Genomic DNA, 15,208 nt, shown 5'->3' on the forward strand with positions numbered 1-15,208 from the left:
ATAATATATAATTTCTCACTAGAATAATGTATTAAATCACAAATTGCTATTAAATAATGATCTGTATATAATAGTTTGCAATATAATTAAAAATAATTATTATTTGCAATGTAATTAATAATAATTATTTGTTAATTTGTTTTCAAAATTTCTATTAAAGATAATTATGACTGTCTTTAATTAGATTTATTTTTATTACTAAAGAATACAATAATATATTAATAAATGTGCTAAACATTATTAATTAACAACTTTTTGATTGAATTTGATTACAGAACTATAAAATAAAGATTGAGTATGTATATAATTTTTATTATTTCTTATGGCACAAAAAAATAATCTTTCAAAATTTGATGATCAAGTCTTAAAAAGCCAAGATTTAATAATAAATATTTTCATAAATTCATGCTCATTTGTTTATATTATATATGTGCAATTTGATAAATATAATAAAACTAATAGAAATATTTTAAATTTATAAAATTATTAAACAATGAAGATAATACTTTAATAAAGACAAAAATCTCTCATAGAATCTGATTCTTAATCTGATACTTATAAAGTTATATCTTTGTACAATATATATGTTCATTGAATAAAAGATTACAAGATCAATTACTATTACATTTACTACAAAATTTTATCTTCATATCTACTATACACAATATAATAATAACAAAATAAAATTAAAGGTTAATACCCTGATGAAATTTTATTGAACTTCTATTTTGTTGTAATTCCTTCATTATTTCTTCAGCTCGTAACTTAAAGGTGTTTGCTAATTCTGCATTTTGTTGCACACCATCACCTTTTTTATGCATTAAAGATACATTGGCGCATGCATAGGGATTGTTCAATTCACAACATTTTAATGATAATACATATGCTTCTTTTAAATTTTTTTCTATAATTCCTTCTATACCATTTAAAAAAATGCCTGATAAATAAAAACAAGCTTTCTCTTGGTTAGCATCACAAGCCTTTCTTAGCAGTTTAATTCCAAGAGAAATCTGAGAATCTTTGCTTGATTCAAGTTTTGTTTGAGATAATGCAAGAGCACCTGCATGAAGACAACCTCTTGGATCACTATTATCACAACCTTTTTGCATATATTTGAATGCCTCTATAGGATCCTTTGCACATTCTTTACCTATATGAATTCAATTTGTAATTTTACAAATAATAAATAATTTAATCAATATTAACACTAATATTAACACTAAAATTATTAAAAATAAAAAATAATATGTAATATCATAAATTATATTAATCTTATATCATAAATATTAATTTTACGCTATTCTATGTACTATCTTTACTTACCTATTACTTTATAATCACCATATTTCGTACAACTTCTTCCATAATTGAATTCATCACAATTATTTTTATATATTTTTATTGCTTCTTTAGAATCTTGTTTAATAGATTCATTATAATCACCCAATAAATGACAAACTATCAAAAATATAAAATATTATAAAATATGAGGTTAGAATCATTAACGATTTCATTACCTTCAGGTTTTTTCTCATTTAAACATCCAAATTGATATTCTATATGAAGATTTTTTAAATATTCTTGCACTTCTTCGCTACTTTTGAGATCATATTTTGCCATTATTTAAATATTTTCGAATCACAATTTTAGATCAAAATTATCAATAAGATAAGCACATGGTTTCCATGTGGAAGACCAATCACGACGAAATGACGTGCGTGCGCATCCTATGATTTTTCGAATGAGCGCAAGTCGACACGAAGATATTAGTAATTCACACATTGGAACCTGTTTGTCAGTTCAGGTGTGCTTGTCATGCGGTATACTATACATGTGTCAAATTATTTTTAAACTACACATGAAAAATTATTCCTCATAATTGTAAGATAATTCATATGTTGAGGAAGAAAATACACGTTACATTAAAGTGAGTAACGAAAAAATTTATTAATATTTTTTAGTAAAATTTAATAAAATTGTTTATAATAAAAATTTATATTTTTTTATTCTTTTTGTTAAAATTTTTTTGAATTGCATATTAATTGTTTTGATAATAAATTAAGGTTACCAAATTATATTGTTTTATGAAAATCTTAGATTTTAAAACATATATGTAAAAATTATAAAACAAAAATTAGAATTATCTTGTTTAATTAAAAATTTTGTATTTTCTTCTAAAATTTATGTTAAATAATTTTTCACATAATAAATATAATAAAAATAAAAAATAAAATATTTTATTAATTCAAAAGAAAGAATTTTATAATCTAATAAATCTATATTAATCTATATTTTATAATCTAATAAAATATAAATAATATAATAATATAATATAATAAGATATAAAATGATTATTATTTAAATAAATAATATTTTATATTATTTTATACTATCTTAATTTTTTATTCTGCAAGAACTTCAAAATATAATAAAATTTGCACATTTTTTCATACAAAATATATTTATAATCAAATATATATAGATATATATTTAATATATATAAATATTTGTATTTTCAGTTTTTTTAGTTTTTTTAGATCTTAAATTAAAAGTTAAGTTTGACTTAAAAGATTTATAAAAAGTAAAACAAAAATTATAAATAACATGTACAAAATTTCTTTGATTATTTAAATGTATTTGAATATGTATTTATATTAAAATGTATTTAAATAAATATGATAAATGAAAAAATTTATATATAATGTGCATCATAATATCATAAAGATATTCAAAATTACATTATTCCAAACTTTTCTTTTATTACATTAATTTTCAGAATTATTATTTATTTGATTAGAAGGCCACTTTTATCTTGATTTGTGATCAGAATTCATGTATATATCATATATATATTAAGCGTAAATATAGAATAAATTTTACGTGCCTCTTCAATATTACTTTATTCTCGATGTATCGTAATATATATGTATTTATATACTTTTGTGTCTAACATAACTTTTTTTGACATGAGAACATCAGTGATTACGTATAGGATTAGTAAGTACTTTTATACTCATCTATTAACTAATCTTTTGTCCTTGACCTATTTACATATTCACTGTCTGTCCAATTTGATTGATATTCCGATTCTATGTAATTATATATAAGTAATGCTTTAAATGACATATAATTATATGATAAATTGATTATATTTACAACTTATTTAATGTTTTTTACATACATAATGCATACATTAGATATCTTTATTTGTGAATATATGTACATATAAAATTTTTTATTTTCAGTTTATTTATTATTTATTTTATCTTTAATAATAAATAAAACATTGAATATTAATAATTAGATCTTAAAAGAAAAAATAGAAATAATTTCTTAGAATTTATGTATAGATCTTAAACAAGTTAAAATTATTTTATTATTTTTAATATATGACATATATGATAGTAATTAAATAATTTCAATAATATAATTTATACTTATATTATACTTATAAACAATATATTTTCATATTCAAATATAATTCTATGATCACATATTTACACAAAAGTAGATGCACGAGTATATATCATAATTTAAGATGATTCAACGCTTAAGTGGATTCAAGGGCAACACACACATTCCTATTAAGACATAAATAGAATATTTAATAACTAAAAATTATTTAATTCTTAAAAAACACATTGATTGGTACTCTTCTACTGATATGCTTCTAATGACGTTAAAAATTACATAAAATACTTCTAATTCGAAAAAAATTTATTTAAATTAGTTATAACATTTTTTAAATTTTTAGATTGATATTTTATTCAATTTGAAATAATTTTCAATTTTTTAATATATGTTCGACTTTTTTTTATGTTTCGAAGTATTCATATTCTGTTTGTTTTTTTATTTTTTATTTTTTACATTCTATTTTTACATATGTTATCACTTTTTGATATAATGATTTTGAAATATATATTAATTATAAAGTAAAAATTCATAAAAACACAAAAAATTGATATAATTATATTAATAGTATTAATACATACGAATATATATATTTCAAAATTTATAGAAATTAAATAAAAATTATAAAATAAAATTCATATTAAATTAAGATTAATACTATCTAATATTAATCCATTATTATTATCATTCACCTTATTGATTTTTGCAATAATGCAAACGTTTTTAATTTTTATAATTTTAAAAAATATATATATTCTATAAAATAAAATAAAATTCATTTATACAACACCAAAGTTGGCCGCAAGGCGGAGTCTGATCTAGTTTCTTTTCATCTTTAGATGAGCGAGTCTGTGAAAGTGGCCGTAAGATGTCGGCCGATGAATGCTCGAGAGTTGCAACAGGGATGCAGGGTACGTTCATAGTGAAGAAGACCACAATGAATACAACATCGATGCTTCAAAATTTGTATTACATGCACTTATATGAATCAATCAATCAACATGCACTGTGATGCTTCTATTTCTTTTTCTTGTTTTGTTTATCTCTTGAAAATATGTGGAAAATTCATTGTTCTATTGAACGCATTGTAGCCTAGCGACCATATCAAAACATGCGACTGACATGCATTAACGCTACAATGTTCATGTTTGATTTTTCATGGTATGTTCTTTTGTAAATTTCTTTTTTTTTTTTCTTTTTTGTCTAAGTTGATCGGATACATAACATCAATTAAATATATCAAATCGTCATTTAGATTGCTATGAAAAGTTTTTTTTCATTTAAAATTTTGATAGAAAATTTGTTGATGTCTAACTTGTCTGTTTCAATAGAAAGTTTCTTTCTATTGATATTTTCTTTTATTATTGCAATATGATATGATTTTAAAAATTCAAATTACAAGAATATTGATATAATTAAAAATTCATTCGAAAAATTTTTTAATAAGAATTATCTCTCTTCTAGTTTCACAATATGTAATTCTATAAGATTATTTTATAAAACGCTGTTCCATATTGATTTCAAATTTAATTTCATTTTAATAAAAATGTTTGGAAATGTATTTTTAATATTTCGTAAAGATTTCATTTTATATATATATATATATATATATATAATATATTATGTATTATACTATCTATTATACGTAGTACATTATATATATTAAGTTGAATAGTCATTAAATTATCTCCTTAATATAATAATTAATTTAATATATATATAAAATTTAAATTAAATATTGATATTTTTATATGAAAATATTAAAATATAAGTATCTTATTCATTTATATATTTTTAATAAAAAATTTTTAATTTTTTTTTTCAGTATTTACTTTATATTTAAATTATTATTAGAAATTTTTTTAACAAAATTAATTATATTCTTGATATAAAATATCAAGAATTTGAGTTTCTGTTAAATAAAAAAATTAGTTAAATACTATAATTAATGAATTCAAAAATTTACATTAAAAATATTAAATAAAAATATCTTTTATTTTTTATATTCCTTTTCATCCCATTATTTTTTAACGATAAAAATATAATTTCAAGGAATATTATAATAGAATATTATAATAAACTAATTCATTTATATGAACAATTATTGATTATTTCATTTTTTTATGTTTTATAGACAATAAAAATAATTTTTATATATACAATGGTATGCAAGAATTATAATAGAATTACTTTTTTTTTAACTTTGAAAAATATAATTAATTACAGTGACATTCTGTATAAAAAAATTATAATATTTATTATTTATCATTAAGATATTAAAGATTGTTTAATTAATAGTTCAAAAAAAGATTCAAGAAAATTTATCTGACTTTTACACGTCACTGTTATATATTTATTATGAATCATATATATATATATATATATATATATATATATATATATATATATATATATATATAATCGTATCCACTCAGAAATCTAACATACACGCGCATTTCATGTGTCAGTGTGTCAACCACGTGTATCGTCATGCATAAGCATAAAGGAAAGAAAAACACGAAAAAAAAAGTGGTGTCATAATGTAGCTTTCCATCGATTTGGCATATATTCCGCTCTATCGATAAGCAACATTCACATACTATATGAGAAAGATATGCGCAACGTCAATTCAATACCGCTATCTATGCACCGCGTATACACGGATCAGCTTAGCGTGCTGTTACCTTCTGAATATATTATGGAATAGTAAATTTAATGACGACTTAACGTTCACGAAGCTTCGTGATATATTTAGTCATGGAGAACATTGATAAACATTCTGTGAAAATGAAAAGTTAATATTTGAAAGGCAAAATATTAATTTTTTCTTTTATTATTTAAAGATATAAAATTCGTTTTTTATATATTTATTTAAATTTTTATAATTTAGAAATGTAGGTTATGTAAGAATTCAGAAAGATAAAATGAAAGATGGTTAAATGGTTTATTAAGGAAAAAAATTATTGGGAGAAACGTTCATTATTTAATATATTTAGTAAGTTTATATAAGTTTATCTTCTTAATATATTTAGTAAGTTTAATTTTCAATTGTTATCTTTAATTCATGGATCATTACAATAATATTAATTACTTTCAAGTAATATCTAATTTTAGATTATCGTATTTTGTTTAGAAATAAATATTTATTAGTTGCTATCGCAAAAAATATAAATATTTTATCTTAAATAACGAAAAAATAATTATTGTAACTTAATAATATTAATTATAAATTTTTAAATATATTATATTTGATTATAATTGTATTGTATTGATTTACAGATAACTGATTAACAGAAAAATTATATTTCTATATTGAATTTTTTATATTTCCATTTCATATTTTTTTAATAATGTTTTAGTAATATTTAATACTTATATTTATATTTAGAACATAAAAACATAAAAATTTTAATATTCGAAAAATTTTTTATAAATATTATTTAATTAGATATATCAAATAGATTTTATAGAATATTATAGAATATTAAAAAATATTTTATATCGATTTTTAAAATATAAATAAATAAATATATATATATATATATTAAGATAAAATTTTTAAAATAGTAATATTTTAAATAAAAAATGTATATACGTATATAATATTTTTGTACAAAGAAAAATTATTATTGCGTTATTATTTCCACGAAATTGAATCAATAATAGTATAAACATAGATATTTTACAAATAATCACGTTTTAGTAACGTTCGTATAAAATCAAAGGTCAATTGATTGAATTTATAGAAAGATAACGATGAGTAAATATTTTATATATTTTAGGATACACCTTGTATTATATATTTTAGAAATAAATATATAAATATATAAAAAAATATATTTTTTTTAATCATTTGAATTTATTTTTATAATTTTATAATTTTATAATTTTTAAATAAAATTTTTATAATCTATTCATGAAAAAAATAATTATCAAAATCTTAAGAATATTTATTGTCCTTTACTTATTCTTAAGAATATACATTTTTACATATTTATAAATATATACAACAAAAGTTAAGAAATAAATCAATCAAAGAATTTTTTTATTTTCTGAAATCAATTCAAATCAATTGGCACTAAAAATAACATAAAAAGATAACAGTCCATATATCGATAAGCATATATCGAAAATTTTTTCGAATATATTAAAAATCAAAAATAATATTGAATTAGAAAAACAAAATAAAATTACAGAACAAAAATAAAAAAAATTTTTTTAAATTATATAAACAGCAGATATATAAATATTTATAATTTCCATGAAATTTTAATAAAATGTTAAATAATAATCTTTAGATTTGAATCCATACCATCTATGTACCATTGATACGATTAATCGAAATATTATACAAAACTTTTGACGAAATTTTCCTGATTTTTTGCATTAATTCCATTATTTTGGAAAGAAATAACTTCTCACTTAATATTTATATATATTTTTTTTTTATCTCAAAATCTCAAAATTCACTTATTTTTATTTTCACAGAATGTGGTAACAATCGATCCTCCTTCAAAATGTTGCACCCTCGAGTGTCCAGCTGCTGGTATCGGAAATGGGAAGGTGTACCAGTTCGATGCTGCCTTCAATCCCGAGGCTACCACCGAGTCAGTCTACGATAATGTCGGCTCTGTCATTGTAGAAGCTGTCTTAGATGGCTATAATGGCACCGTATTTGCCTATGGACAAACAGGTTGCGGGAAATCGCACACGATGCGAGGATTCATCGAACGCACTTTGGATCACATCTTTGAGGCAACATCGACAGCCAGTGCGGAAATGAGATATTTAGCTTTGCTCAGTTATCTGGAAATTTACAACGAACGGTTAAGAGATCTTTTACAAGATGGGATGAGCAATATGTTGACTTTGAAGGAAGATCCCAATCGTGGAACATACGTAGCTGGTGGTTTAAAAGAAGTTACGGTAAAGGATGCCGCGGAATGTGCTCGATTGGTTGAACAGGGTGATAGAAGAAGAGCTGCTGCGGCTACTAAAATGAATGCAGCCAGTTCTAGAAGTCATGCTGTACTGACTTTATCTTTGGAAACATTAGCTATTAACGAAGAAGATAGTAAAGCTGAGAATACAGTAAAAAGAGGAAGACTTCATCTGGTGGATCTAGCTGGATCTGAAAGACAGGCTAGGACTGGAGCTACTGGGGATAGATTGAAAGAAGCAGCTAGTATTAATTTAAGTCTATCTGCTTTAGGAAATGTGATCAGTGCTTTGGCTGCTGGTCATGGAAGACACGTGCCATATAGGTAAAAAGTAAAAATAAAAAATGAAAATAATAAAATTTTTTTTTAAAAATTCAAATAATTTCCTAAAAAGATAATTTATTATTTCGTTTTTTATTTTTGCATTTTAGTATTATAATTAAATGTACAAATATATTGAAGCAAAAAGTATAAGTATATTGGAATAATTATCAATTATAAAATTATCAAATTTTAAAATTCCTTTTCCAGAGATAGTAAGTTGACAAGGTTATTAAGGGATAGCCTCGGTGGAAACGCAAGAACATTAATGATAGCCTGTATAAGTCCAAGTGATGTGGATGCAGAGGAAACATTGAGTACCTTACGGTATGCAGCCAGAGCTCGATGCATCAAAAATAAACCTGTAATCAACGAAGATCCAAAAGATGCATTATTAAGACAGTATCAATTAGAATTGCAACGTCTGAGGAAATTACTTGAGATAGGTGATCATGATTCGTTAATAAAAGAACCTTTTATTAAGCAAGAAATTGACGATGAAAAAATGATCAAGCAAAAAGAATACGCGGAAGAGGTGGAAAGATTGAAAAAACAATGTGAACATTCGAATTTATCTGCTCAAAAACTTCGAGAAGAATTGAAGGCCTTGAAGATTTGTAATGGAACTGGTGCTGTTGATAACACGAGTTTAAAACTCGTTTCTCAGCAGCCAATGGACGAACAGGACTTAGAACGCGAGGAAAGGCGAAGGAAGAAACGAGAAGCTGCTATGCAAGAAGTGCTGAAAAGGTTGGAGAAATTAACTATCGGAGGAGAAGAGCAAGGTAATACGGAATTGCAAAGGCGAAGGGAGAAAAGGAGAAAAAAACTCGAAACTCTTGCTTCGGCACTCGAAACAAGTGCTCAAGAAGGAAATGGATGCGTTTTTCAAGTCTATGGTCAGCTTAGGTTAGTAACGAAAGGAAAAGATATATTTATTTAGGTAAATATTTTCTTTTTTAAATATAAAATGTATCATGTAATTCCGTATTATATATTTCATAATATATTTTTATATAAATTTTCGATTTTTTGTATAAGTCCTCATTTGAATATTTTTATTTTTTTTTGTTTTATTAAATAAAAAAATTAAGTAAATATAAAAATTGATAAATTAAAAAAAGAATTATACGTAAAAAAATTAATGATGAAAATATCCTAAAAAAGAGCAAATATCATCACTTTGAAAATTAAAGTTATATCATCAGTTATATCATAATAAAAAATATTTTAATTGATTCACTAATAAAAAAATAATTGTAATCACAGAAAAATATTAATAAATTGTTCGGAATTTTCTAAGAGAAGAAAGTACATATTCATACAAAAGATTATTCATTGATTAATGAATATTTTCACATTACATTATTGAAAACAATATAATAATCTTATCTGAAATTATATTTTAATTACATTTTCATATTCAGATCCACAGAAGATGCTTTGAAACGTATGGCAAAACGAGTGAAACAATTAGAAATGGAAGCAGGAGATCTTCAAGCTTCTTGGGATGCGGAGCGACGCGATCTTCTACGCAGAGAGCTTCTCATATCTCAAATATGCGACGCGATGGTTCCTCATCTTCGACCCGGATGTCCATTTCGAGATGTCGCAGCTGTCAGATCTGCGGCTACTTGGTGCGATGAGTTAAATCGTTGGAGACTACCGGATGTATCGCCGCATATTTCCCTTCCTCCAGCATCGTTAATGCCTAAAGATAATATACAATATAATATATTGCCTTCCAAATCTGATCTCAACAATAATAATAATAATAGCAAAGACAATGAGAATGAAATTGAAAGTGAAGCTCATAACGAGGAGAATAGTGAACAAGAAGAGATTAAAAAACCGGATATCGTTGATACGTATTTTCGACGAAATAGAATCGACAAATTGTTAGCTCATGTCAGGGAAGCAAAAACTTTTGGTGAGCATGATATAATATAAATGTATATGATGAAATTTAAAAATCGAGAATATTATCAAAAATAATCATTAAAAATTTCTAACTAAATTTTAAGTTTAATATACGAATTGTTGAAAAATTTTTGGAATTAAAAATACGACGTGTATTCTAAAAATTATTTTTAAATTGTATAATTTCTTAATATACATTCACGAAATTATCAATTTGTTTCAAATATAATTCTTAATTTAAACTATTATCAATATATAATAATATAAATAATAAGATAATAAATATTTATTAAAAATAATTTTTTATAATAATATATAATCTTATATAAAATATTTTTATATATATACAAATTATATATGCATGATATAAATTAGAAATTATTTTTAGAAAGGATATATTAAAGTTACATATTGATCGAAAATTTTTAATGAATACTGTTTGAATAGAGAAATTTTATAGGTGAAAGTTGGATTGTTACAGTAAAATCATGTAGCAAAATGTAAAGTTCATTGCTTGGAAATTTAAAGTTTGCAAATTAATATATTGAAAATTCAAAGTTTAAAGATCTATCAATGTAAATATATAATTTATATGTTTATATACCTATTAATATAAAAACATAACAACTAATTTTTTGGAAAAATTAAAAAAATTATAATTTATTATATTTTAAATATAATATAAAAATAAGAAAAATCAAATCAATAATTTAAAAATGTTTGTTATTTAAATTTTTTTCACAATAATTTCTTGAAAATACATTATTTTTAAATTTTTCTCTGTTGCAAAACTAAAATAATTGTACGTTATAAGGATTATAAATTCAACATTTATAATCATATTACAGAACTCGGCAACAGATTGAGTAAATCAGGCGGTTCTGAAGACATCATTCCGCTTGGAGGCAATCATCTTCAACTGAATGCGTTGAATTTGCAAACTAGCGCGTCAGTGATAGGTGACTTGAATGGTTACAGACCTAGCCAACGTCTATCGACTGGACGAATGAGTCGACCAGGTTGGATGTTGGAAGAAAATTCGACAAATAAAATTTCTTTTGTCAACCAGACGATAAAACGAAATCCGCCGCGAATTTTGGAAGCTTTGCCCTTGTATCCACAAGGTACAAATGGCGCTTTTAAAAACAAGTCCATCTCGGAGAGGATATCCGATAAACTTTCGTCGAGATTCATTCACAACGAAGTGAATGATAATCATTCAACATTAGTTGAACAGGCTCGTTCCCCCATGTATTGAAGTTGAAAGTGCAAAAGCGATGATAATTGGGGACAACGGACTAGAATGATATCGTGAGAGACTGTGATTAAGGTTCGTTATAGTTAATTTGAAATCAATTGATTATTCAAGATCGTAACTTCTATAATATTTAAATTCAATATTTAATTTATTTTCAATTTTTGAATTTCCCTTTTTATATGAATTCTTTCAATCTTTTTTTTTTTTTTTTTTTTGAATTAATCTTCTTTTTATTATAATTCACTTATTTAAATATTAGATATTTTTATTTTATTTTAACCTTTATATAAATAACAACTTTTATATTCAACTTTTTCAATTCAATTTTTATTTGGTTTTTATTATATATAAAAAAATTTTAGCATATTTTAGCTTTCATGTTTTTATTTATATATATTTTAATTTACTATGAGATACATAATTAATGAAAAATTTATGCAAAATTTATTCAAATGTAGTAATATCTCAGATAATATTTTTTTATGTGTTTCACAATAGAGAAAATCTTGCTATTGAGCTGTTAACTAATCTTGGACAAATTTTAATTTTAACATGAATGATATTCATTTAATGTACGACGTACATAATTTTCGTATCAGATTATATATTAACACATATGTTAATATTATTCTTAAAGCATATAAAAAATACAATCATATTTTAATAAAATAAACTATTTTGATATATATGATAGATAATAGTAATTAATATTTTAAAATTAATAGTAATTTACATCTGATGTAAATTGATTTTATACATATTATTATACATGATGATATTACATATAATTTAGATTCTCGGTAGAAAAGTAATTATAAGCATGTAAATAGAAATTATCATTCTGTTCTGCGAATTATTTCAATTCGTTCATAATAAGAACGATCTAATAACTAATAAATTTTTTGCGATATAAAAATTATCATCATCTGAAAATTCTTTTAGTATATTTACTTTATTTAGTTTTAATGAAAATGTTATTAACTTGATATTTCATAAAATTTCATGAATTTTTTATAAAAAATTAATCGATTTGATTCTCAATAATTTATTAACATGTTTACTAATATTAAATAATTACAATTACATATATACAATAATTATATATAATGATGATTTTATATCTATATCTATCATTTTATATTTATATCTATCATTAGAAGTTTAATTATGAAAAATCTGATAAAAGTTACACAAAATGTCGTAACATTTCCAAGTTATATAGTTGTAAGATAATATCTTTCAAGGACTTCTAAAATATATTTAGATAAAACCGGTTCTATACACAATTTGCCAATTAATTTCAGTTCACAAACATCTAGTCATGAAAAAAATAGTAAAAATTAATTTCATCGATATTTTTTTACAGGAAACAGCGTTTAAAACTTGAATCAACACAATGGAATAAATGTTCTGCCGGTTTTCGTTCTTGGACAACATAGATCGCGTGTGAATTGCTTTTCGTTATAAGAAGATAGCCATTTAATGAATAGCTCTTGACCTCCAATGTTTCTTAACGCTTATTTAATATTGTTCTGTAGAACTTTAAAAACATTTTTAAAACATAGAACTTCAAAAATTATTATCCTGAATCAAGATATGAAAGATTTATTTTTTCTTATTTTTGAAATATTACTTTATTTTGTATATATTCAGAGATTAATAGTTGATCACTAGCGATATTATGTAATTTTGATTTATCTTTTTGTATGGAAAAATTTTTTATTTTAAATTAAATATTATTGAAAAATATAGTTTAAAAATAATAAAAGTTAAAATTTAAAAAAATATTAGGGATAAAGGCAAAAATTATGCATTAATCATGTATATCTGATTGAGATTTGTAATATATTTAATTAAATAAATATATATATTAAATTTAGTTAATCTCTTATCTATATAAAAGTAAAGAATATTCTTATAATATATATTATTATGAAATGTTTTAATATTACATTTTACATTAAGATTATTATAATTCAGAATATTTCTGAAAAGAAAAAATTATACAAAAATTGAGTAATTGAACAAGTGAAATTGTATAAATTCAAAATTATATTTATAATAATCTAAATATCTTTAATGAAAGTACAAATTCTTACAAAATTATCATTAGTTGGTGACCAATTTCTAAAAAAATATACTACAATTATTCAATTTGTAAAATATACACACTTTATTATATATCCTGAAAATTAAAAAATAATATTTATTTTCTATTTTTATATAAAAAAATGTTCGATTATATTATACGACTTAAATTATATGCAATCATTGAGTTGAAATCAGTACATTAGATGTAAATATATTTTCTACATTTCTAAAATCCAGTACTCTATGAATCCGTGCGCGAAGTTTATGCAATCCAACACACTTTTTAGGGAAATCTAATTATGAAAAAAGAAAAGAGATATAACGAAACAGAATTTCCAAATCGGATGAAATTAACGATGAGGTAAAAAAGGAGGAACTTTAAAGATAGTCGCGCAATGGCGAAAAGCAATGATCACGGTTGCCTGACTATGATTCGTTGAAATATTTTTCGAATGTTGTTAGTTTGTGTTACACCGATTTATCGTTTCACAATAAAATTCATTGCGAAATGTCCGTCTTTCTCGGGAGAGAATTCAGATATACGAACTGCGGCGTTTCACCTGACACATGCGCCATTAAAAAAGTGCCAGAGAAAGGATCAATCTCGTAAAAGTGTATTTACTGACCGATCCGCATCATAGTTGTATGAAATTCTTGTATATAGAGGATTGTTTAATTTTTATACGATTATGAATAAAAAAAATGTGAAACATAAAAAGCAATTATATAATAGAATGGAAATATAATTTTTATTTTTCATGATTATTTTTTTATCCTTTAGAATAATTCTTAGAATATTTTTTTTTTAAGAAATTTAAGAAATTTATATTGTATTACAAAGTCTGATTCAATAATTTTATAATTTTTTATAATTCTATTAAATGTATAAATTAATTTAATTAAATTAAATTTAAAAAAATTCAAAATTTTATTTATGTACATTGTTTTTTCTCTTAGCATATTGCTCTTTTTTTTAAAAAATAAACTTTATAACAAAATGTATACAAACAATGAAACATGCTCGATCGATTTTACAGAAAGAATAATTGATCATTTTATTTTTTAATATCATCACTTTAATAAATTTTGAGATATAATAATAACAATAATTTAATTAAATTCTTTCAAATATTAATGTAATTTTTTTAATATTTAAAAATTTACAAATGTAATTAAGAATATATGTCATAAAATTGATTTTTATAATAAAAATGAGTTTTAAAAAATGATAATAAAATTGAGTTTTTTATCTCATTCATTCTTTCTA

The 15,208-nt window shown here is 22.5% G+C and overlaps 2 protein-coding genes across 6 annotated transcripts; one reads left to right on the top strand and one right to left on the bottom strand.

The window, feature by feature from the left end:
• Positions 1–171: 171 nt before the first annotated feature.
• Positions 172–1,789, bottom strand: LOC108003187 (cytochrome c oxidase assembly factor 7 homolog). The gene is made up of 3 exons (XM_017065317.3): positions 1,518–1,789; positions 1,324–1,458; positions 172–1,150 (listed from the first exon to the last, which is right to left on the bottom strand). Exons 1-3 carry the CDS (start codon positions 1,618–1,620, stop codon positions 687–689), a joined length of 702 nt encoding a protein of 233 aa, XP_016920806.1. The 5' UTR covers positions 1,621–1,789; the 3' UTR covers positions 172–686.
• LOC108003800 (osmotic avoidance abnormal protein 3-like) lies at positions 1,768–14,693 on the top strand. 5 transcript variants are annotated; one of them, XM_062077433.1, is made up of 7 exons: positions 1,768–1,927; positions 4,251–4,322; positions 7,900–8,675; positions 8,883–9,581; positions 10,100–10,602; positions 11,441–11,922; positions 13,217–14,693. In XM_062077433.1, the coding sequence occupies exons 2-6, from the start codon at positions 4,251–4,253 to the stop codon at positions 11,848–11,850; spliced, it is 2,460 nt and encodes an 819-aa protein (XP_061933417.1). In that variant the 5' UTR covers positions 1,768–1,927; the 3' UTR covers positions 11,851–11,922; positions 13,217–14,693. The 5 variants fall into 5 exon arrangements, with proteins under 5 accessions (XP_061933417.1, XP_061933418.1, XP_061933419.1 ...); XM_062077434.1 differs by lacking the exon at positions 1,768–1,927 and adding an exon at positions 2,735–2,997; XM_062077435.1 differs by lacking the exon at positions 1,768–1,927 and adding an exon at positions 2,739–2,997 and having other exon boundaries at positions 4,251–4,572.
• The last annotated feature ends 515 nt before the right edge of the window (positions 14,694–15,208 follow it).

The sequence above is a fragment of the Apis cerana genome, linkage group LG7 (assembly GCF_029169275.1).
Source record: "Apis cerana isolate GH-2021 linkage group LG7, AcerK_1.0, whole genome shotgun sequence".
Taxonomy (NCBI): domain Eukaryota; kingdom Metazoa; phylum Arthropoda; class Insecta; order Hymenoptera; family Apidae; genus Apis; species Apis cerana.

Excerpts from the sequence above, each read along its gene's own strand:
- LOC108003800 (XM_062077433.1), top strand. The coding sequence starts at position 4,251 with ATGAGCGAGTCTGTGAAAGTGGCCGTAAGATGTCGGCCGATGAATGCT. Across the intron at positions 8,676-8,882 it reads GGAAGACACGTGCCATATAG|AGATAGTAAGTTGACAAGGT; the intron begins GTAAAAAGTAAA and ends TTCCTTTTCCAG. Across the intron at positions 10,603-11,440 it reads CAGGGAAGCAAAAACTTTTG|AACTCGGCAACAGATTGAGT; the intron begins GTGAGCATGATA and ends ATCATATTACAG.
- LOC108003187 (XM_017065317.3), bottom strand. The coding sequence starts at position 1,620 with ATGGCAAAATATGATCTCAAAAGTAGCGAAGAAGTGCAAGAATATTTA. Across the intron at positions 1,459-1,517 it reads AAATGAGAAAAAACCTGAAG|TTTGTCATTTATTGGGTGAT; the intron begins GTAATGAAATCG and ends TATTTTTGATAG. Across the intron at positions 1,151-1,323 it reads TGGTGATTATAAAGTAATAG|GTAAAGAATGTGCAAAGGAT; the intron begins GTAAGTAAAGAT and ends GAATTCATATAG.